The 25,609-nt window shown below is 36.4% G+C and overlaps 1 protein-coding gene across 1 annotated transcript; it reads left to right on the top strand.

Annotated features, from left to right (window-relative positions):
- Nucleotides 1–8,610: 8,610 nt before the first annotated feature.
- On the top strand, nt 8,611–20,485 carry LOC142221920 (uncharacterized). The gene is made up of 2 exons (XM_075291802.1): nt 8,611–9,409; nt 19,476–20,485. The coding sequence occupies exons 1-2, from the start codon at nt 9,106–9,108 to the stop codon at nt 20,435–20,437; spliced, it is 1,266 nt and encodes a 421-aa protein (XP_075147917.1). The 5' UTR covers nt 8,611–9,105; the 3' UTR covers nt 20,438–20,485.
- The last annotated feature ends 5,124 nt before the right edge of the window (nt 20,486–25,609 follow it).

The following is a 25,609-nucleotide window of genomic DNA, read 5'->3' as shown; positions in this document are numbered from 1 at the left end:
AGGCGGTATTGGGATAGCTTGGCAAAAAAAAATATTTCAAAGTAAGTATCAAAAGTGAGTTATTATATATGAATCGTTTTATTTTAAAAGACCTTTCCTTAGCCATGGATCGTAAACAAACCCTTAAACTATCATCCACTGCTTGTGTTCCTCCGATCACGTGGAATTTATTCTTTGGGTACAATTCGCTCAAACCGAATCCCCAATTGCAAACTTCCAACAGATAATGATCTCAAGAAGCATCCACGTGGATACTCAACTGAATTCTGTTGCTTTGCAGCAAATATTGATATTTCATTAACGCTTTGGAAAGACAATAAAGCTGTCCGACTCGCTTCAACATACGTTGGCGTCAAACTATTTCAGAATGAAGCATCTGCAAAAACAACTGTCTCGCGTTTTGTACGCTCGGAAAAAAAGTTTGTTGATATCGAATGTCCTAATGCAATAAATGAATACAACAGCCATATGGGCGGCGTCGACCATATAGATGGACTTATTGCTCAATACAAAATTACTTTGAAAACTGAAAAGTACACGAAACGCATATTTCCACATTTAATTGATGTTGCAATGGCGAATTCTTACATTTTGTTTCATAGAATAAATAATCCAGACCCCAATGATAAGCAATATCAACTGCCGAATTTCCGAGCACAGGTTGCACAAGTGCTTTGTACGTTAAAAAACGTTAGCAAAGGTCCTGGACGTCCACGCGGAGCTCCTCAAAACAAAGGTCATGGTAAAAAGTATTTTTTACCGCCTGTAGAGATTAGCTATGATGGAGTGGAACATTTTCCAGAAAAAGACTTGTACAAATCCAAGATGCGCTTCTGAAATGCAAGTTATGTGCCAAAAATGCAAAATACATCTTTGTTTTTCCCAGCAAAAAGATTGTTTCTTTAATTTTCATCACAAATGAACTTTTCTTCATCAATTTCTTATAATATTTTATGTTGAAACTATTGGAATAATCCCTTTTTATTTACCGAATATGTTCTTTTTTGTTCAGTTTTAGAATTATTTTTTAAGAATATTAAAAATGTATGCATTTTACCCACTTTCTTATGTTAATAAACAAAAAAATAAAATAAAAAATTTTATGTATCGTAAATTTTTTTGGCTTTGTTTCCCAAAACCGCCTGTAGGCGGGGTAAGTATTTGACGCTATAAATCCAAATTCTCTAAGAATATAAAAATTTTCCAGAACAAACATTTCATTTTGAAGTGAAACCAATACAAAAATATTTTTTTTTTTTTGAAAAAAATTAAACCTTTAGGGTTAAAAAAAGTAGGATTTCATTAAGCTGTGCAAAACTTCGATAAAAATAATAAAATTTAACTACAAGCAAATAAATTGTTTCCAATAAAAATAAGTTAAATTTAGCGTTAGTTTAACTACGGAAATTTTTTTCTGTGTATAGAGACCGATGTCACGCTTTTACTTCTAGAGCTTCAAGAATCCGTATTTTTTATCAAATTTGCCTGACATTCAAAATATAGGATTGTTTTAAGACCACAAATAGGTATGCCGAAAATGGTATGTTTCGGTCCATGCTTTGGTATAGCTTACATATAGATCGATCTCCCGATTTTACTTCTTGAGCTTCTAGAATCCGTAGTTTCATCCAATTTGCCTGAAATTCGAAATCTAGGGATGTTTTAGGACCACAAATGGGTGTGTCGAAAATGGTGTGTATCGATCTATGTTTTGGTACAGCCCCCATATAAAGGGTGATACGGTCAAAATTTGGTCAAGGGAAAACGCGTGTAAATCGGTGAAATCGTTTATTTAAAAAATCAAATTAGATTTCTTTTTCAAGTTCAATTAGTATAAAATTCAGGAGAAATATTCAGTTAGGCTTTCGCTTTTCCAAATCCGAATTGCCGGGCCTCACGCTTGACACCTGCCATCAGATTTTGTACAGCCACCTTGTCCACGTTCTTCGCCACATAAAGCCAGTTGCTGCTGCTAGTCCTTAGTAGTTTTTTTGGTCTTCTTTAGGTTCCGCTTGACAATAGCCCAGTATTTCTCAATTGGGCGGAGCTCTGGCGTGTTGGGAGGGTTCTTGTCCTTGGGAACCACCTGCACGTTGTTGGCGGCGTACCACTCCATGGCCTTTTCACCGTAATGGCAAGATGCCAAATCCGGCCAAAACAGTACGGAACAACCGTGTTTCTTCAGGAAAGGCAGCAGACGTTTATTCAAACACTCTTTCACGTAAATTTCTTGGTTGACAGTCCCGGAAGCTATGAAAATGCTGCTTTTCAAGCCACAGGTCAGATGGCTTGCCAAACCAGATATTTCTTTGCGAACTTTGACAGTTTTATGTGCTTGAAAATATCTGCTACCTTTCCCCTTCCTTTTGTAGTATAAAACTCCTGTCCCGGAAGCTGCTTGTAGTCGGCTTTGACGTAGGTTTCGTTGTCCATTACCACGCAGTCAAACTTCGTCAGCATCGTCGTGTACAGCCTCCGGGATCGCGCTTTGGCCGTCGTATTTTGTTTATCATCGCGATTTGGAGTCACTACCTTCTTGTAAGTCGATAGTCCGGCTCGATGCACGGTTGTAGACGATGCACCCAGCTTATTTGCGGCGTCTCGGAGAGAGAGGTTAGAGTTTCGCTTGAAACTACCGGCTTCTCTCTTTGTCGTCTCAGCGGCTTCCGGTTTTCGATTTCCCCCCGATCCAGACTTCCTGGCTGTCGACAAACGTTCCCCAAACACTTTAATTACATTTGTGACGGTTGATTTGGCAACTTTTAGCGATTTTGCCAGCTTTACGTGCGAGTAGCTCAGATTTTCGCGATGCGCTAGCAAAATTTTGATACGCTGCTCTTCTTGCTTGGACGGCATTTTGACAACTGAAGAGTGAATTCCAAAATCAAAATAGGAGCAACATTCTACGCACACACACCTTCCACATGAGGGGTGTTCAGGTTTTTTAAATGCAAAATTGAAAGAAATACGTCAAGTTTATATTGACCAAATTTTGACCGTATCACCCTTTAAGCCACACTTGTAGTTTAGTCAATGTATGGTTTTAAGGTGCAATAAAAACTACAAAAAATTTTGTTATAGAAATAAAGTTTTGACAAAATTTTCTATGGAAGTAAAATTTTGGTAGATTATTTTTGGCTCGAGTGGCAACCATGATTATGTACCGATATGGACCAATTTTTGTGTGATTGGGGATCGGCTATATATAACTATAGACCGATATGGACCAATTTTGGCATGGTTATTAGCGACCTTATACTAACACCACGTTGCAAATTTCAACCGGATCGGAAGAATTTGCTCCTCGAAGAGGCTCCGGAGGACAAATCTGGGGATCGGTTTACATGGGGGCTATATATAATTATGGACCGATATGGACCAATTCTTGCATGGTTGTTAGAGACCATATACTAACACCACGTACCAAATTTCAACCGGATCGGATGAATTTGCTCCTCCAAGAGGCTCCGGAGGACAAATCTGGGGATAAGTTTACATGGGGGCTATATATAATTATGGGCCGATATGGACCAATTCTTGCATGGTTGTTAGAAACCATATACTAACACCATGTACCAAATTTCAATCGGATCGGATGAAATTTGCTTCTCTTAGAACAATCGCAAGCCAAATTTGGGGGTCCATTTATATGGGGGCTATACGTAAAAGTGGACCGATATGGCCCATTTGCAATACCATCCGACCTGCATCAATAACAACTACTTGTGCCAAGTTTCAAGTCGATAGCTTGTCTCGTTCGGAAGTTAGCGTGATTTCTACAGACGGACGGACAGACGGACATGCTCAGATCGACTCCGAGTTTCACCACGACCCAGAATATATATACTTTATGGGGTCTTAGAGCAATATTTCGATGTGTTACAAACGGAATGGCAGAGTTAATATACCCCCATCCTATGGTGGAGGGTATAAAAATATGGGAACATTTGAATCTGAACCAATTTTGGGGCAACTTCGCACAAGTGTATTTATGGTTTATCAGTCGATAGATATGTATTAGAAATAAAGGAAAATTTGAGTCACTTTTACAAGTTTTCGACTTAGCAGTGGCGATTTTATAAGGAAAATGTGGGTATTTTGGGCATTGTTGCCCAAATCGGAAAAACATATAATGGAAGCTATATCGAAATCTGTACCGATTTCAATAAAATTTAGCACACTTGACTACACTACTAATTGTATTCCTAGTGCGAAATTTCAATCAAATTGGGCTAAAACTCTGGCTTCTGGGGCCATATAAGTCCTTATCGGGCGAAATATATATAAGGGAGCTATATCTAAATCTGAACCGATTTCAATCAAATTTTGCACACTTGACTATACAACTACGCGTGATGTTTGTGCAGAGTATAACAACACTCATTTGCAGACGAAAAGAGCCATATACGGTGTGCAGACAAACTACACGCTGTGAATTCACTTAAGATGTCTATACCTTCCTTGGTCTATGGTATATGTTTCAGAATCGGTTTTTTTGAGGGCGAAGTTTTCAGTTTTCAGGAAAATTGGAAAAAATTGGTATTTCTAGCAGTCCGAGAAGAAAAAATCAAAACTGTGAATGTTTGTTAAAGATTTTTCGTGAACGCATGTTCTTAGATTCATAAATTGCCTTCCACGGTTTTTATACCCTCCACCATAGGATGGGGGGTATATTAACTTTGTCATTCCGTTTGTAACACATCGAAATATTGCTCTAAGACCCCATAAAGTATATATATTCTGGGTCGTGGTGAAATTCTGAGTCGATCTGAGCATGTCCGTCCGTCCGTCCGTCTGTTGAAATCACGCTAACTTCCGAACGAAACACGCTATCGACTTGAAACTTGGTACAAGTAGTTGTTATTGATGTAGGTCGGATGGTATTGCAAATGGGCCATATCGGTCCACTTTTACGTATAGCCCCCATATAAACGGACCCCCAAATTTGGCTTGCGAGGCCTCTAAGAGAAGCAAATTTCATCCGATCCGGCTGAAATTTGGTACAGGGTGTAAGTAAATGGTCTTTAACAACCATGCAAAAATTGGTCCACATCGGTTTATAATTATATATAGCCCCCATATAAACCGATCCCCAGATTTGGCTTGCGAGGCCTCTAAGAGAAGCAAACTTCATCCGATCCGACTGAAATTTGGTACATACACCCTCACAAAAAATCGCTTCTGTAACATATACTCCCAAACATATTTTGCTTCAAGCATATACATTTTTGGGTATTGCCCACACATTTATATGTTTGATCTCTACCAATATATAATATGTTTGAAAGCATATTGGTCTAAACAATATATGTTTGGGTAGTCTAAGTTCCAAACATTTTGTATTTTTGCATCCAAATTCAATAATGTTATCTTCCAAAAAACAATATGTTATTATGTGACCATATAATATGTTTGGAAGCATTTTGCACCCAAAAATATTATATGCTTAAAAAAAATTCTCCCAAACAATATTGTGCTCAAAATTTTATTTATTTATTTATATATTTACAATCATAATGAATTATGAAAATAAACAGGAAATATAGGTGCTAACAACATAGGTTTTCGACCTGAATGCTCAAAATTTTGTTTCTGACCAAATGTATATTCCCCGACATCTTTCTCACTTCCACGAGATTTTTTAGTCCTTAGCACCTTTTTCTGTAATACAAACATTGTAGAAGAAATTATTCAATTTTATGATTTTTTATTTTATTTTAATTTTACCTTTTGCCGGACGGGGATTCGAACAGCGGACCACACAGTTTGTAAGGATCAAAGAAGTAGCTGATCAATTGCCCAAGGAAAAATAAAATGTTAATTTTGTAATAACAAGCAACAACCACCAACTTAATTCAATATCGCTCCCTGTTAAATAGCGCTCCAAGCTACTAAACACATATATGTTTATAGGCTATTTCTAAATTAATATATGTTTGCATTCAAGCATATTATATTTACAAACATTTTATGTCCCAAACATAATATGTTCTAACATATTAACATATATGTCCCAAACATGTTATGCTAGTTTATGAACATTATATGCTTGCACTCAAAAATATTGTGTTTAAAAATTTGTGTTCCAAACATATAATGTTTATAGCCAAACATATGAAAAACAGTCTTTTTCAACCGTGTGGTGTTAGTATATGGTCTCTAATAACCATACAAAAATTCGCCCACATCGGTCCATAATTATATATAGCCCCCATATAAACCGATCCCCCGATTTGGCTTGCGTGGCCTCTAAGAGAAGCAAATTTCATCCGATCCGGCTGAAATTTGGTACATGGTGTTAGTATATGGTCTCCACCAACCATACACAATTGGTCCATATCGGTAAATAATTATATATAGCCCCCATATAAACCGATCCCCCGATTTGGCTTGCGGGGCCTCTAAGAGAAGCAAATTTCATCCGATCCGGCTGAAATTTGGTACATGGTGTAAGTATATGGTCTCTAACAATCGTGCAAAAATTGGTCCATATCGGTCCATAATTATATATAGACCCCATATAAACCGATCCCCAAATTTGGCTTGCGGAGCCTCTAAGAGAAGAAAATTTCACATGATCCGACTGACATATGGTACATGGTGTCAGTATATGGTCTCTAACCACTATGCAAAAATTGGTCGAAATCGGTTCAATTATATATAGCCCCCATATAAACCGATCCCCCGATTTGGCTTGCGTGGCCTCTAAGAGAAGCAAATTTCATCCGATCCGGCTGAAATTTGGTACATGGTGTTAGTATATGGTCTCCACCAACCATACAAAATTGGTCCATATCGGTAAATAATTATATATAGCCCCCATATAAACCGATCCCCCGATTTGGCTTGCGGGGCCTCTAAGAGAAGCAAATTTCATCCGATCCGGCTGAAATTTGGTACATGGTGTAAGTATATGGTCTCTAACAATCGTGCAAAAATTGGTCCATATCGGTCCATAATTATATATAGACCCCATATAAACCGATCCCCAGATTTGGCTTGCGGAGCCTCTAAGAGAAGAAAATTTCACATGATCCGACTGACATATGGTACATGGTGTCAGTATATGGTCTCTAACCACTATGCAAAAATTGGTCGAAATCGGTTCAATTATATATAGCCCCCATATAAAATGATCCCCCGATTTGGCTTGCGGGGCCTCTAAGAGTAGCAAATTTCATCCGATCCGGCTGAAATTTGGTACATGGTGTAAGTATATGGTCTCTAACAACCGTGCAAAAATTGGTCCATATCGGTCCATAATTATATATAGACCCCATATAAACCGATCCCCAGATTTGGATTGCGGAGCCTCTAAGAGAAGAAAATTTCACATGATCCGACTGACATTTGGTACATGGTGTCAGTACATGGTCTCTAACCACTATGCAAAAATTGGTCGAAATCGGTCCAATTATATATAGCCCCCATATAAAATGATCCCCAGATTTGACCTCTGGAGCCCCTTGGAAGAGCAAAATTCATCGGATTCGGTTGAAATTTGGTACGTGATGTTAGTATATGGAATCCAACAACCATGCATGAATTGGTTCATATCAGTCCATAATTATATATAGCCCCCATATAAACCGATCCCCAGATTTGACCTCCGGAGCCCCTTGGAAGAGCAAAATTCACCCAATCCGGTTGAAATTTGGTACGTGGTGTTAGTATATGGTCTCTAACAACCATGCAAAAATTGGTCCATGCCGCTCTTAGAGGACCAAAATTCATCGGATCCGGTTAAGATTTGGTACGTGGTGAAATTTTGTACATTGTGCAGTATATGGCCGCTAACAATCATGCCAAAATTGGTCCATATCCGTCTTTAGTTATATATAGCCGATCCCCAAAAGTAATCTAGCAAAATTTTATTTCTATAGAAAATTTTGTCAAAATTTTATTACTATAGAAAATTTTGTCAACAGTTTATTTCGATAGAAAATTTTGTTAAAATTTTATTTCTATAGAAAATTTTGTCAAAATTTTATTACTATAGAAATTTTTGTCAAAATTTTATTTCTATAGAAAATTATGTAAAAATTTTATTTCTATAGAAAATTTTGTCAAAATGTTATTGCTATAGAAAATTTTGTCAACATTTTATTTCTATAGAAAATTTTGTCAAACTGAATTAAATAGTATTTAATCGACCTTTTTTTGTTTATCTATACTCCGTATGGACTAACTTACAATTGAGTAGACGGTGTTAAGAAGTTTTAAGAAACCTTGCCATCGGCAAGTGTTACCCAACCCAAGTAATTCGATTGTGGATGGCAGTCTTTAGTACAAGTTTCAATACAATCCATGGTGGAGGGTACATAAGATTCGGCCTGGCCGATCTTACGGCCGTTTATACTTGTTCAACTTCCTTCTTTCTATTCATTCAAAGGGCAATTTTTTTTTTTCAGATGTAATGAAATTTTCTTATATTGCAGAACTTTATTTGGAATAATCAAAATTTAATGAAACCCATTCAGCACCCTTTTCTGATTCTTTGATTTTATCAAAGGCCTCGTCCATATATTCTAGCTGGGCACTCTATTTCATCACTGGAATTATAATCGCAGTTCGTAGTCTATGGATTCCACGTTAGTGGTGTTAAAGCTTTTGTTTACTTCAGATTCCTGAATAAACAACGTCAAAGTGGTCCATCCGTTGGTGTACTTTTGTTTAACTTTAGTTTAAGTATTATCAAAGAGCAAAAAACAAAAAATAAAATCAAGCGTAAAACACCTACGTAAACCAGCGTAAACAAAGAAAAGTGAGAACCTTGTGCGTATGTTATGTGGTGGTCCCTGAAACTACATACGTCCACAGAGTCAATGCAATATCCTTAAGGCCACGGTTATAAGGCCAACATACTCACAAAAAGACATGTCAGCGGTTGTTCTATGTTTCGCAGATAAATCAAAGTTAAATTTACAAAAGGAAAACTTTTCGTGAGCATTTATTCGTGAAACTTTCATAAAGGATTGTTGTCTATTGCACCACCACCAGCATCATCACCACCACAATTATATAGCCTCGAAGCGGCTAAGAGCTATCAAACATACCGAGCGTTCGAAAGACCCATCCAGGACTACTATTGAGGCCATCAGAACCATGTGTTGTTTATTTTCTCTACTTTGTCAACATCGTCAGCGAAAGTTTGCATATTGCAACCGCTGTTCCTCAGCCTCTGCAACTATAAAAGTTTGTCTATTTTTCGGTGCACTATTCCTGAATTTATCACCAGCATCATTCTACAGTGGCAACCATAGTGAAAGTTATTTGTCAAAGTCTCGCAGTGACGAGCTGCAGCGTATAGCCCAGCTCTTGGGGGACTCCATAGATGCTGATAAAAATCCTTGTGAGAGTTACTTCGACTATGTTTGTGGTCGCAATCGCCCATTGTTTTCCGTAATGGGTAAGTAAAAGAGGAAAAGTGAAAACGATTCGAGTGATGGGACGTGTTGCAATCAGTATAATGATCTCTATGTATTATACATTTAGTGCATCCACAAAGACGAATGAGTGAATGGAATTGGGATATTAAAGCAAATCAGGTGTTTAAAGTGTAGATAGAAGAAAAATTATGATTATTTTTAGAAAATTTAGATTATTTCTAGAAAAATTTAACTAAACAGTATTACAAACGCAGACATCACGCCGATAGCATAAAACTAAGTAAATATTTTTCGGCAATTTCAAGAAACTTTATTAGACATAATTATTTTTATACCATATACCATAGGGGTATATTAAATTTGTCATTCCGTTTGTAACACATCGAACCCAGATTTGGCTTGCGGAGCCTTTTAGAGAAGCAAATTTCCGATCCGATCCGGTTGTAATTAAGACCGTGGTTTTATAATTTAGTCTCTAATAACGATGCAAAAATTGGTCCATGTCGGCCTATAATTATATATAGCCCCCATATATACCGGTCCGCTGATTTGACCTACGGAGCCTCTTGGAGGAGCAAAATTCATCCGATACGGTTGAAATTTGGTACGTGGTGTACGTATATAGTCTCTACACTGTTAGAAAAATATGTTTTTCATATGTTCCGATATAAACAAAATGTGTTTCGGGCACGATTTTAAAACATAATATATTTAAGTGCAAACATGTAATGTTCCTAAACTAACACTAAATGTTTGGAACATGTTAGAATATATTATGTTTCGGGCATGAATGTTTTATAAAAATCATATGTGTGAATGCAAACATATATAAATTTACAAATTTCGACTAAACATACATATGTTGTGATATTTTATTCGAAGCGACAGAGAGAGTATAGAGAAAGAAATAAATGGAAACCGGGAGAGTTGACGAAATATATCAACATAACACAGCCAAAGAATCAAAAGAGAACAATTTCTGTGAAACCGCTTGTATGTTGTTTCGGAAAACTGTTTTATGATAAGGCCAAAAATTTGATATGCTTAAGTCTAAATATTATTTAATTTGAATAAAGAGAATAGACATTCGGAACCAAGAGAATAGACATTTGAAAAAAAAACAGCATATGTTTTCGCCTTGAGAGCAGCATTTTATGTATGTGTGGACATGTGTTTTGTTTATCATTTTGGCATTATGGGCACAATTTTTTTCTTGGTTCGTTTAAAGAAATCAGGGGTCTTCATAAAAATAACGAAAGGGCACTATACTCTTTTTATACCCTCCATCATAGGATGGGGGTATATTAACTTTGTCATTCCGTTTGTAACACATCGAAATATTGCTCTAAGACCCCATAAAGTATATATATTCTGGGTTGTGGTGAAATTCTGAGTCGATCTAAGCATGTCCGTCCGTCCGTCCGTCCGTCCGTCTGTTGAAATCACGCTAACTTCCGAACGAAACAAGCTATCGACTTGAAACTTGGCACAAGTAGTTGTTATCGATGTAGGTCGGATGGTATTGAAAATGGGTCATATCGGTCCACTTTTACGTATAGCCCCCATATAAAGGGACCCTCAGATTTGGCTGTGGATCCGATCCGGCTGAAATTTGGTACATGGTGTTGGTATATGGTCTCTAACAATCGTGCAAAAATTGGTCGACATCGGTCCATAATTATATATAGCCCCCATATAAACCGATCCCCAGATTTGGCTTGTGGAGCCTCTAAGAGAAGCATATTTCATGCGATCCGGCTGAAATTTGGTACATGGAGTTAGTAAATGGTCTCTAACAATCATGCAAAAATTGGTCGACATCGGCCCATAATAATATATAGCCCCCATATAAACCGATCCCCAGATTTGGCTTGTGGAGCCTCTAAGAGAAGCATATTTCATCCGATCCGGCTGAAATTTGGTACATGGTGTTGGTATATGGTCTCTAACAATCGCGCAAAAATTGGTCCATATCGGTCCATAATTATATATAGCCCCCATATAAACCGATCCCCAGATTTGGCTTGTGGAGCCTCTAAGAGAAGCATATTTCATGCGATCCGGCTGAAATTTGGTACATGATGTTAGTATATGATCTCTAACAACCATGCAAAAATTGGTCCACATCGGTCCATAAATATATATAGACCCCATATAAACCGATCCCCAGATTTGGCTTGCGAAGCCTCAAAGAGGAGCAAATTGCATCCGATCCGCCTGAAATTTGGTACATGATATTGGTATATGGTCTCTAACAACCATGCAAAAATTGGTCCACATCAGTTCATAATTATATATAGCCCCATATAAACCGATCCCCAGATTTGGCTTGCGAAGTCTCCAAGAGAAGCAAATTTCATCCAATCCGGTTGTAATTTGGAACATGGTGTTAGTATATGATCTTTAACAACCGTGCCAGAATTGGTCCACATCGGCCCATAATTATATATATAAAACATATAAAACATTCTCCAGATTTGACCTCCGGAGCCTCTTGGAGGAGCAAAATTCATCCGATCCGGTTCAAATTAGGAACGTGTTGTTAGTATAGGGTCGCTAACAACCATACCAAAATTGGTCCAATCACACAAAAATTGGTCCATATCGGTTCATAATCATGGTTGCCACTAGAGCTAAAAATAATCTACCAAATTTTTATTTCTATAGGAAATTTTGTCAAAATTTTATTTCTGTAGAAAATTTTGTCAAAATTTTATTTCTAGAGAAAATTTTGTTAAAATTTTATTCGGTTCATAATAAAATTTTCATCATTGTCAAAATTTTATTTCTATAGAAAATTTTGTTCAAATTTTATTCGGTTCATAATCATGGTTGCCACTCGAGCCAAAAATAATCTACCAAGAGTTTATTTCTATAGAAAATTTTGTCAAAAGTTTATTTCTATAGAAAATTTTGTTAAAATTTTATTTCTGTAGACATTTTTGTCAAATTTTTCTTTCTATAGAAAATTTTGTGAAAATTTTTATTTCCATAGAAAATTTTGTGAAAATTTTATTTCTGTAGAAAATTTTGTCAAAATTTTATTTCTGTAGAAAATTTTGTCAAAATTTTATGTCTACTTTGTCAAACTGAATTATATACGTATTGGGTCGATCTTTTTTGATTTAATATATACCACGTATGGACTTACATACAATTTAGAAGATGGTGTTAGGAGGTTTTAAGATACCTTGCCATAGGCAAACGTTACCGCAACTTAAGTAATTCGATTATGGGTGGCAGTGTTTAGAAGAAGTTTCTACGCAATCCATGATGGAGGGTACATAAGCTTCGGCCTGGCCGAACTTACGGCCGTATATACTTGTTTAGATTTGGGACAGTAAAATGAAATAAGGAGGAAATAGTGAAAAATTACATAGTAAAATGTATAAAAACAAAAGGAAAAATAAAAGGCATTTTAGAGCGATGGTGTTAAATGCTAGTAAAAAATTGTTCACGCCTAAATAAATTTATGTTTATATTATAAAATTATTTATGTATGTTTATACTCGACTCCACGTTCTTCTTTTGTTAGAGTTTTTGAATTCCTTCCAAATTTTAAAGTTTTGTACCAAACACAGTTTTTTGTTACAAAATTGTTATTTTTGCAATAAAAAAAATAATATTTTATCCAAAAATCAGTCAATTTCGTTTATATCAAGCACTGTTACTGACTATAAATCTTTAATAATTCACATTTCGAAGTTTCATTATACAAATTTAATATGGTATAAATATAAATGTGTAAATTAAAAACAAAAAAAGTGTTCGGTCGGAGCAGGGCTTGAACCCACGACCCTTTGCATGCAAGGCAGACATGCTAACCACTGCTCCACGTGGCAAACAAATGTATGTTTCTGTTAAATAATGTTATGTTTGCATGGGCTCGTGGGCGCTGCAAACTATGCTATATAAATGTAACTTAAAACGATAAATATCTACTGGTGACTATAACAGCTACGTAGCCGAATGGATAGTGTGTTGGCTTACAAACTGTATGGCTCTCGGTTCGATTCTCCGTGCAGGCGAAAGGTAAAATTTAAAAAAATTATAAATGTGAATAATTTCTTCAACATTATTTGTATTACAGAAAAAGGTGCCAAGAACTAAAATATTTCGTGCAAGTGCAATTACGAGTATGATAGGGAATGAGCACAATCGTCTTTGGGAAAAATTCTTCCAAGCATATAATATTTTTGGGTTCAAAATGCTTCCAAACATATAATATGTTCACATAAAACAAACATATTAATGTTTTGGCAGTATCTAATAATATATGTGCTTCCTGCAAAATATGTTTGGAACATATGTTAAAGTAGCGATTTTTTTTTTGAGGGTGTAGGTTAGGTTAGGTTAGGTTATGTGGCAGCCCGATGTATCAGGCTCAATTAGTCTATTCAGTCCATTGTGATACCACATTGGTGAACTTCTCTCTTATCACTGAATGCTGCCCGATTCCATGTTAAGCTCAATGACAAGGGACTTCCTTTTTATAGCCGAGTCCGAACGGCGTTCCACATTCCAGTGAAACCATTTAGAGAAGCTTTGAAAGAAATGTCACCAGCATTACTGAGGTGGGATAATACACCGCAGAAAAAATTCTTGGTGTTCGGTCGTAGCAGGAATCGAACCCACGACCTTGTGTATGCAAGGCGGGCATGCTAACCATTGCACCACGGTATACGGCGGTATACAAGTATATACGGCGGTAAGTTCGGCCAGACCGAAGCTTATGTACCCTCCACCATGGATTGCGTCAAACTTCTTCTAAATACTGCCATCCACAATCAAATTTCTTGAGTTGCGGTAACGCTTGCCGATAGCAAGGTATCTTAAAACCTCCTAACACCGTCTTCTAAATTGTAGTCCATACGTGGTATATATTAAATCAAACAAGTATGTACGGCCGTAAGTTCGGCAATGCCGAAGCTTATGTACCCTCCACCATGGATTGCGTAGAAACTTCTTCTAAACACTGCCATCCACAATCGAATTACTTAAGTTGCGATGGCAAGGTAACTTAAAACCTCCTAACACCGTCTTCTAAATTATATGTAAGTCCATACGTGGTTATATTAAATCAAAAAAGATCGATCAAATACGTATATAATTCAGTTTGACAAAATTTTCTATAGACATAAACAAATTTTAACAAAATTTTCTATAGTAATAAAATTTTCACAAAATTTTTTTAAAGAAGGAAAATGTTGATAAAATTTTCTACAGAAATAACATTTTAACAAACTTGTCTATAGAAATAAAATTTTAACAAAATTTTCTATTGAAATAAAATTTTGACAAGATTTTCTATAGAAATAAAATTTTAACAAAAATTTTCTATAGAAATAAAATGTTGACAACATTTTCTATAGAAGTAAAATTTTGACTAAATTTTCTATAGAAATAAAATTTTGACTAAATTTTCTACAGAAATAAAATTTTGACAAGATTTTCTATAGAAATAAATTTTTAACAAAAATTTTCTATAGAAATAAAATTTTAACAAAATTTTCTATAGAAATAAAATTTTGGTAGATAATTTTTGGCTCGAGTGGCAACCATGATTATGAACCGATATCATATGCTGACACCACGTACCAAATTTCAATCGGTTCGGATGACGTTTGCTCCTCTAAGAGGCTCCGGAGGTCAAATCTGGGGATCGGTTTATATGGGGGCTATATATAATTATGCGCCGATGTGGACCAATTTTTGCATATATACCAACACCATGTACCAAATTTCAGCCGGATCGGATGAAATTTGCTTCTCTTAGAGGCTCCGCAAAGCAAATCGGGCGATCGGTTTATATGGAGGCTATATATAATTATGGACCGATGTGGACCAATTTTTGCATGGTTATTAGAGACGACATACTAACACCATGTGCCAAATTTCAGCCGGATCGGATGAAATTTGGTTTTCTTAGAGGCTCCGCAAGCCAAATCAGGCGATCGGTTTATATGGAGGCTATATATAATTATAGACCGATGTGGACCAATTTCTGCACGGTTGTTAGAGACCATATACTAACACCATGTACCAAATTTCAGCCGGATCGGATGAATTTGGCTTCTCTTAGAGTAATCGCAAGCCAAATTAAGGGGTCCGTTTTGCAAGGTTGTTAGAGACCATATACTAACACCATGTACCAAATTTCAGCCGGATCGGATGAAATTTGCTTCTCTTAGAGCAATCGAAAGCCAAATTTGGGGGTCCGTTTATATGGGGGCTATACGTAAAAGTGGACCGATATGGCCCATTTGCACTACCCTCCGACCTACATCAATAAGAACTACTTGTGCCAAGTTTCAAGTCGATAGCTTGTTTCGTTCGGAAGTTACAGTGATTTCAACAGACGGACGGACATGCTCAGATCGACTCAGAATTTCACCATGACCCAGAATACATATACTTTATGGGGTTTTAGAGCAATATTTCGATGTGTTACAAACGGAATGACAAAGTTAATATACCCCCATCCTATGGTGGAGGGTATAAAAAGACAGTTTAAATACGTATATAATACAGTTTGACAAATTTTTCTATAGAAATAAAATTTAAAAAAAAATTTATAGAAATAAAATTTTACCAAAATTTTCTATGGAAATCAAAATTTGACCAAATTTTCTATAGAAATAAAATTTTTGTAGATTATTTTTGGCTCGAGTGGCAACCATGATTATGAACCGATATGGACCAATTTTTGTGTGATTGGGGATCGGCTATATATATAACTATAGACCGGAGGTCAAATCTGGAGAACGGTTTATATGGGGGCTATATATACTTATGGACCGATATGGACCAATTCTGGCATGGTTGTTAGAGACCATATATTAACACCATGTTCCAAATTTCAAACGGATCGGATGAAATTTGCTTCTCTTAGAGGCTCCGCAAGCCAAATCTGGGGATCGGTTTATATGGGGGCTATATATAATTATGAACCGATGTGGACCAATTTTTACATGGTTGTAGAGGCTATATGCCAACATCATGTACAAAATTTCAGCCGGATCGGATGAAATTTTTTTCTCTTTGAGGCTCCGCAAGCCAAATCTGGGGATCGGTTTATATGGGGGCTATATATAATTATGGACCGATGTGGACCAATTTTAGCACGGTTGTTAAAGACCATATGCCAACACCATGTACCAAATTTCAACCGGATCGGATGAATTTTGCTCCTCCAAGAAGCTCCGCAAGCCAAATCTGAGGGTCCGTTTATATGGGGGCTATACGTAAAAGTGGACCGATATGGCCCATTTGCAATACCATTCGACCTACATCAATAACAACTATTTGTGCCAAGTTTCAAGTCGATAGCTTGTTTCGTTCGGAAGTTAGCGTGATTTCAACAGACGGACGGACGGACGGACATGCTTAGATCGACCCAGAATATATACAGTTTATGGGGTCTTAGAGCAATATTTCAATGCGTTACAAACGGAATGACAAAGTTAATATACCCCCCATCCTATGGTGGAGGGTATAATAACCATGCCTAATTTGGTCCATATCGGTCCATACTCATGTATAGCCCCCATATAATCCGGTCCCCATATAAACCGATGCTAGTATATGGCCGCTAACAACTACGTCTAACTAGGACCATATCGGTCTATAATTCATCCGATCCGGTTGAAATTTGGTACGTGGTATTAGTATATGGTGCCAAAATTGGTCCATATCGGTCCATAACATAATCATTTATAGCCCCGCTAACAACTATGGCTCTAACAACTATGCCTAACTAGGACCATGTCGGTCTATAGTTATTTATAGCCCTCAGATAAACCGATCCCCAATCACACAAAAATTGGTTCATATCGGTTCATAATTGTAATAAAATCGATCCCCATATTTCAATTCTGGCTCTCTATGTAATATGAGTTAAGTAATATGAGGAAATCCTGCAGGAAGCAAAGCCCACCAGAGCTCCTGAGGATTGGGCCGCTTACAAAAAGAATCTGAGAGGATACAAGCGAGGAGGTTCAGCATAACTCTTGGAATGTTTACTGCAGCAGTATTGAGAATACGTCCGAGGCTTCCAGACTACGGAAGGTACTAGCATCCACTAACTGCGCTCCAGGTTTCATTAAAACATCGGAGGGCAATTGGACAACGTCCAGTGAGGAGACGCTGGAGGTACTATTGGACACACATTTTCCTAAAAACCGGACCTTTGAACCATGTTCTGGCGGTGCCACAGTGACTCAGCGGTCATTTCCTATCGCGAAAATTGTATGGGAATCTAGAATAAAATTGGCGTTAAATAGCTTTGGGCCATTCAAATCCCCCGGACCTGATGGAATTACTCCGGCGGAGTTACAAGCAGTGACTGAAAGAATTATTCCCTGGTTGACGGTGATGTATAAACTTAACATATATTCCAGAAAAGTGGAGGGAAAGAAAAGTCGTTTTCATACCTAACTCGGGAAAAGCATCTTACTAGAGTGCGAAGGATTTCCGACCAATCAGCTTATCCTCATTCCTACTTTAGACTCTGGAGAACTAGCATCGATTCAAGTTTGTTCTCGAAACGACAGCATGCATACTCGAAGGGCAGGTCTACTGAGACCGCTTCGCATGAACTAGTCAGCTTTATTGAAAGATCACTATCTGTCAATGAATACACAATCGTGGCGTTTCTAGACATCGAGGTGGCATTCAATAACGTACATCCGAGCTCGATATTAAATGGACTGGCAACTCTGAATGTTGATGCAGGCTGCTAGACGAACTGCTAATGAGGCGACGTATTTCAGCCACACTTGGACAAGCAAACATACAAAGGTATGTGAACAGAGACACTCCCCAAGGAGGAGTTCTATCACCTCTTCTTTGGAATGTTGCTATAAACAACCTTCTGGTTTCCGTAAAAAAAGAAGGGTAAAAGACGATGTGGATCTAGCAGTCAGGGGTAAATTCCCATCCACAATCAGAGAGCCCTCCGGACGACTGAGAAATGGGCGAAAGAGAATGGTCTTGTGGTAAATCCTGCATAGACAGAACTAGTCATGTACTGCAAAGATCGCAAAACTCCCACGGTTAAGCCCATGTCCTTAGGGGGTATTGAAATTCCCTTTGGTGAGTGTTCAAAATACCTTGGCGTTATTCTGGACAGGAAGCTGAACTTTAGGCTTAATATTGCAGAAAGGGCGAAAAAAGCCACGGTAGCTTTGTACTCGTGCAAAAAGGCATTAGGAAAAAGTGAGACTAAAACCGAAAATTGCGCATTGCGCATGCACACGGTGAACTAGAATATGTTTTTATGCCGCTGGCTACATGCAAGCTCGTACTGCGTGAGAAGGCTGTTATGACGGCAAATGTCCGTTGGGAGAATAACAAGGGTTGTAACGACTCCAAGCAAATATGGCCCCATTTAAACTTAAACCGCACACTAGATATGCTAGAGTTCTCGAGACGTCAGATATCACTCATGATACCTGCTATAACGGGTCGCTGTCTGATAGGCGATTTTGCACTATTGTATGAGCTGTCATGATGGGAAGGAAAAGGAATCAATTAAACACCTCTTGTGTGAGTGTCCTGCATTTTGTGTAAGGCGTAAGCAAATTTTAGGGGCATATAGCTTTAGATTACTGGCGGACCTGGAAAACGTTAACTTAAGCAGTCTGCTAATGTTTTTGGAACAATCTGGTTGGTTCAACAGAAGAAAATAATCGAAAAGGTTCAGCGGTTAAAACTATATTTAAGTGCCCATATGTTATAGGTACTTTTAGTTAATGTGGTATCACAATGGACTGAATAGTCTAAGTGAGCCTGAATCTTAATCGGGCCGCCACTTTAACCTAACCTAACCTAAAGCGAACAAAAACCTCAATACAGATGCTACACTGTAAGGAAAAGCTTAGTAATATTAAATACAATCCCACTATTCTTATAATGATTTTTTTATAGACAATTTCATTGTTTTTATAAAATAGGCTCTCTGTATCAATGAATAACTTGTATTGGTCAAATTTTAATGAATTTCTGGTTGTGAGTAACCCTAACCATAACATATTCGGCTCTGTCTATCTAACACGTTTTATATCCCTTTTTTTTCCTTTCTTGCAGGCCATCTTCCAGATGCTGATGATCTCAGGAACCTACTAACCTCGCTTCAAGAAGATAACGAACCATTCGAAGCCAAACAAAAACTAATCGATTTTTTTATTTCATGCAACACACGTCACTCCTTGGATGATTGCTATCTTCAAACATTTGAATATTTCAAGCCAATCTTTGGTTTTATTATCAGCAAAAAGCATCTGCAAAATACACCTGAAGAACTAACTATGTTTTTGCATATCCTGGATCGTTTCGTAAAACAGGCTGGAGAACAAAATTGGAAATTTAAAAGTGGTCACACTTTAGCTAGATTGACATCACTGAAGAATAGCTTCAAATATCCACAAACTTATTTCCGATCCGGGGCTCTTGATAAAGAATACGAACCATTGAGAGTCTATCGTGAAAGTTATCAGCATAATTTGAAAAATCTTGATATATATTTGAGACGAAATTCCACATTTATGCAGGGTACACATAAAATCGCACTCGACTGGACCTTGTATCTCTATCAAAGTCGCAATAAGCCCATACCCTATTATTTCTCCACATTGAGTCCTCACCTATGGATGTCCGTCTATAATCGTTCAGATATACGTGAATATGAACCTCAACGCATTACGGAGATTAGTGAATGCCTTAAACTACCTCAGTTTGTTAATGTACTTGAAGAGGCCCGTAATATGACCATAATTTATATCAAAAGCTTTAGAAGTGCCTGGTCAGATTATAAAGACTGGACCTCTACAAGAGCCAATGCTGCCATAGCTGCAGAAGAAAGTGAAGTCCTTAGCAAGCATAAATTAAGTAGTGATAAACTTTTCTTTATTCTGTATGCGCAAAATTTTTGCCAGTTAGGTCGGGATTTGGCTGAGAGTGTCTTCTATGTTGGAATGACTCACAATGTCCAATTCACCAGAGCATATTCATGTATTTATCCGACGGGAAGAAATTACGAATGTGTTTAGCTTATAAAAAAAATAATATATTCTATAAATATACTGAAGAAATTTTAATTATTTACTTTTATTGAACATTGAGTGTTTCTCGTGACGGAAAATGGGTGGGGTTCATAAAGGAAGGAGCTAGGGTTACCGTCATGGTTGCCACTCGAGCCAAAAATAATCTACCAAAATTTTAACCCTTCGTTGCATGATTTAATTTGAGCAAGGATAAAAATTATTTAGTATGTTAGAATTGTTTTATATGGAGTTATGATACCGTAAACCAATTTTCGTTCGATTCTGATCACTGAAGCAAAAGTTACGTAACATTGCATATATGCAATTTCATGCAGATAATCAATTTCTTTAGTCCACTTTGTTATCTCTATATATCACAGGTAGAGGAAAATTTAAAAAAAAAAATTTATTGCTGGATGGGGAAAATGGAACATTTTTACTAAAAAAATTTTGTTTTCTCGCCAAACATAAAATGTTTGCCAAAATTAGATAGCATGGTTGCGTCAAACATGTTACATTTTCCCCATCGAAAACTAACATTTTACTTCAGAAACATGTTTGAGGTGATCATATTCCTTCTCGGGGTGCAATATTAAAAGTCAAACTCTTGGGATTCTAAATAATTTCTTCCTTTTTTGATGCACAGAATTCCCCAGTTTTGCATTTAACACAAAGGGATGTGAACTTGGAGAACGAAATCCCATAGATGCGAGACCGGTTGCCGTTTACCATTGCACGTAGAACAGTGGAATGGTCGGAGGGGAGTGACCCAAACAAGAAAAACACTGGAGAACTACCATGCTTAAAGAAAAGAGGAACAGAAACGTCATAGCAATCATTACCTGATACCTAGAGTTGGAGCCACATCTGTGCCGAGTAAGAGCAGCGGATGTTTGTGTATTCAGTCGAAAAAGAGACTTTGGAACTCTATTTATGTCAAATTCTACGCTTACACCTAAAGAATTTTCTTCGTAAAAAGAACGAAAAATTTCGTTAAAAGTACGAAATTTGTCATTGTTTTACAACCAAAGAAACTTTTCATTAAAAGTACGAAATATTTCGTACTTTTTATAAACAAATTGAAAAAAAAGCTGTCTTCCCAACCATTTTGGACAACATTCTTGCTTTTCATAACATCATAATAAATAATGAGTATGATAGGCTCATATATATGAACCATAATACCATTACATGTACTAGAGTACAATAATGTACTTCGTACAACAACAGTCTCGAATGCGCGCATCATAGCTGATCAATGCATTTTGAAACAAACAGACTGAATAAAAACCAAACAAAATTTATTTTCATTTTTCATTTCATTTCATTTCTTTATTATTTCATTCTTTATTATTTTCTCAAAATTTTATTTCTATAGAAAATTTTCTCAAAATTTTATTTCTATAGTAAAATTTCTCACAATTTTATTTTTATAGAAAATTTTGTCAAAATTTTATTTCTATAGAAAATTTTGTCAAATTTATATTTCTATAGATAATGTTGTCAACATTTTATTTCGGAATAAAATTTTGTCAAAATTTTATTTCTATAGAAAATTTTGTCATTTTTATACCCTGCGCCACACTGTGCAACAGGGTATTATAAGTTAGTGCATATGTTTGCAACATCCAGAAGGGGACGAGATAGACACATGTTGTCTTTGGCAAAAATGCTCAGGGTGGGCTCCTGAGTCGATATAGCCATGTCCGTCTGTCCGTGAACACATTTTTGTAATCAAAGTCTAGGTCTCAGTTTTAGTGCCAATCAAATTTGGCACAAGTATGTGTTTTGGCTCAGAATAAAACCCTATTGATTTTGGATGAAATCGGTTCAGATTTAGATATAGCTCCCATATATATATTTCGCCCGATATGGACTTATATGGCACCAGAAGCCAGAGTTTTACCCTAATTTGCTTAAAATTTTGAACAAGAAGAACAATAAATACTATAGTCAAGTGTGCCAAATTTTATTGCAATCCGTTCAGATTTAGATATAGCTCCCATATATATCTTTCGCCCGATATGGACTAATACGGTCCCAGAAGCCAGAGTTTTACCCAATTTGGTTGAAATTTTGCACTAGGAGTACAATTAGTTTTGTAGTCAAATGTGCCAAAATTTATTGAAATCGGTTCATATTTAGATATAGCTTCTATATATATCGTTCGCCCGATTTACACTTATATGACCACAGTTGCCAATCTTTTACTCCGATTTAATTTTTGCACAGGGAGTAGGATTAGCATTGTAGCTATGCGTGCCAAATTTGGTTGAAATCGGTTCAGATTTAGATATAGCTCCCATATATAGCTTTCGCCCGATTTACACTCATATGACCACAGAAGCCAATTTTTAACTCCGATTTAGTTGAAATTTTGCACAGGGAGTAGAATTAGCATTGTAGCTATGTGTGTTAAATTTTGTTGAAATCGGTTCAGATTTAGATATAGCTCCCATATATATATTTCGCCCGATATGGACTTATATGGCCCCAGAAGCCAGAGTTTTACCCTAATTTGCTTAAAATTTGTCACAAGAAGAACAATTAATACTATAGTCAAGTGTGCCAAATTTTATTGCAATCCGTTCAGATTTAGATGTAGCTCCCATATATATCTTTCGCCCGATATGGACTAATACGGTCCCAGAAGCCGGAGTTTTACCCCAATTTGGTTGAAATTTTGCACTAGGAGTACAATTAGTAGTATAGTCAAGTGTGCCAAATTTTATTGAAATCGGTTCAGATTTAGATATAGCTCCCATATAAAGCTTTCCCCCGATTTACACTCATATTGCCACAGAGGCCAATTTTTTGCTCCGATTAAGTTGAAATTTTGCACAGGGAGTAGAAGTAGCATTGTAGCTATGCTTGCCAAATTTGGTTGAAATCGGTTCAGATTTAGATATAGCTCCCATATATACCGTTCGCCCGATTTACACTTATATGACCACAGTGGCCAATCTTTTACTTCTTTTTGCACAGGGAGTAGGATTAGCATTGTAGCTATGCGTGCCAAATTTGGTTGAAATCGATTCAGATTTAGATGTAGCTCCCATATATATGTTTTTCTGATTTCGACAAAAATGGTCAAAATACCAAAATTTTCCTTGTAAAATCGCCACTGCTTAGTCGAAAAGTTGTAAAAATGACTCTAGTATTCCGAAACTTCTAATACATATATATCGTGCGATAAATCATAAATAAACTTTTGCGAAGTTTCCTTAAAATTGCTTCAGATTTAAATGCTTCCCAAATTTTTTTACTAACATTGTGTTCCACCCTAGTGCATTAGCCGACTTAAATTTTGAGTCTATATATTGTAGAAATCTATCAAATTCTGTCCAGATCGGGTGGTATTTAAATGTATGTATTTGGGACAAACCTTTATATATAGCACCCAACAAATTTGACGGATGTGATATGGTATCGAAAATTTAGATCTACAAAGTGGTGCAGGGTATAATATAGTCGGCCCCGCCCGAATTTAGGCTTTCCTTACTTGTTTTTCTATCAAAAATTTTGCAACAATATTATTTATTTCTACATAAAATTTTGTGAAAATTTTATTGCTATAGAAAAATTTGTCAAAATTTTATTTCCATAGAAAATTTTCTCAAACTTTTATTTCTTAGAAAACTTTTTCAAAATTTTAGTTCCATTGAAAATTTTGTCAAAATTTTATTCCTGTAGAAAATTTTGTGAAATTTTTTTCAGTAGAAACTTTTGTCACAATGGTACTTCCATAGAAAATGTTGCCAACATTTTATTTCTATAGAATATTTTGTCCAAATTTAATTTCTATAAAAGATTTTGTCAAAATTTTATTTTTATAGAAAATTTTGTCAAAATTTTATTTTTACAGAAAATTTTGTCAAAATTTTATTCCTGTAGAAAATTTTATCAAAATTTTATTTCTATAGAAAATTTTTTCAAAGTTTTATTTCTATAGAAAATTGTGGCAAAATTTTATTTTATTTTCTAAAGAAAATTTAATAAAATTTTATTTCTATAGAAAATTTTGTCAAAATTGTATTTCTATAGAATATTTTACCAATTTTTTTTTCATTCGTTTTTGTTTTTATATCCTCCACCATAGGATGGGGGTATATTAACTTTGTCAGTCCGTTTGTAACACATGGAAAGTATATATATTCTGGGTCGTGGTGAAATTCTGAGTCGATCTAAGCATGTCCTCCGTCCGTCCGTCTGTTGAAATCACGCTAAGATCCGAAAGAAACAAGGTATCGACTTGAAACTTGGCACAAGTGGTAATTATTGATGTAGGTCGGATGGTATTGCAAATGGGCCATTTCGGACCACTTTTACGTATAGCCCCCATATAAACCGATCCCCAGATTTGACATCCGGATCCTCGTGGAAGAGCAAAATTCATCCGATTCGATTGAAATTTGGTACGTGGTGTTAGCCCCCATATAAACCGATCCCCGAATTTGACCTCCGGAGCCTCTTGGAAGAGCAAAATTCATCCGATTCTGTTGAAATTTGGTACGTGGTTTTAATATATGGCCTCAAATACCCATGCACAAATTGATCAAAATCGGCACATAATTATATATAGCCCCCATATAAACCAATCCCCAGATTTGACCTCTGGAGCCCATTCGAAGAGCAACATTCATCCGATTCGGTTGAAATTTGGTACGTGATGTTAGAATATGGCCTCTACGAACCATGCAGGAATTGGTCCATATCGGTCCATAATTATATATAGCCCCCATATAAACCGATTCCGAGATTTGGTTTTGGAGCCTCTTGGAGGAGCAAATTTCATCCGAGTAAGTTGAAATTTGGTACATTGTTCTAGTATATGGCCGTTAACAACCATGCCTAACTAGGTCCATATCGGTCTATAGTTATATATAGCCCTCAGATAAATCGATCCCCAATGACACATAAATTGGTCCATATCAAGTTCATAATTGTATATAGCCCCCATATTTCAATTCTGGCTCTCTGAGTACCGTGCCATATCGATTCGTAATTATTTGTAGACTTACCTATATATACCGTTTTTTTTTTTCTAATATATATCACTTATGGACTAACTTACAATTTAGAAGACGATGTTAAGAAGTTTTAAGATACCTTTCAATCGGTAAGTATTACCACAACCCAAGTAATTCGATTGTGGATGACAGCCTTTCGTAGAAGTTT

This window comes from Haematobia irritans, chromosome 1, assembly GCF_050003625.1.
Source record: "Haematobia irritans isolate KBUSLIRL chromosome 1, ASM5000362v1, whole genome shotgun sequence".
Lineage (NCBI taxonomy): Eukaryota > Metazoa > Arthropoda > Insecta > Diptera > Muscidae > Haematobia > Haematobia irritans.
This window is presented reverse-complemented; position numbering and strand designations above follow the sequence as displayed.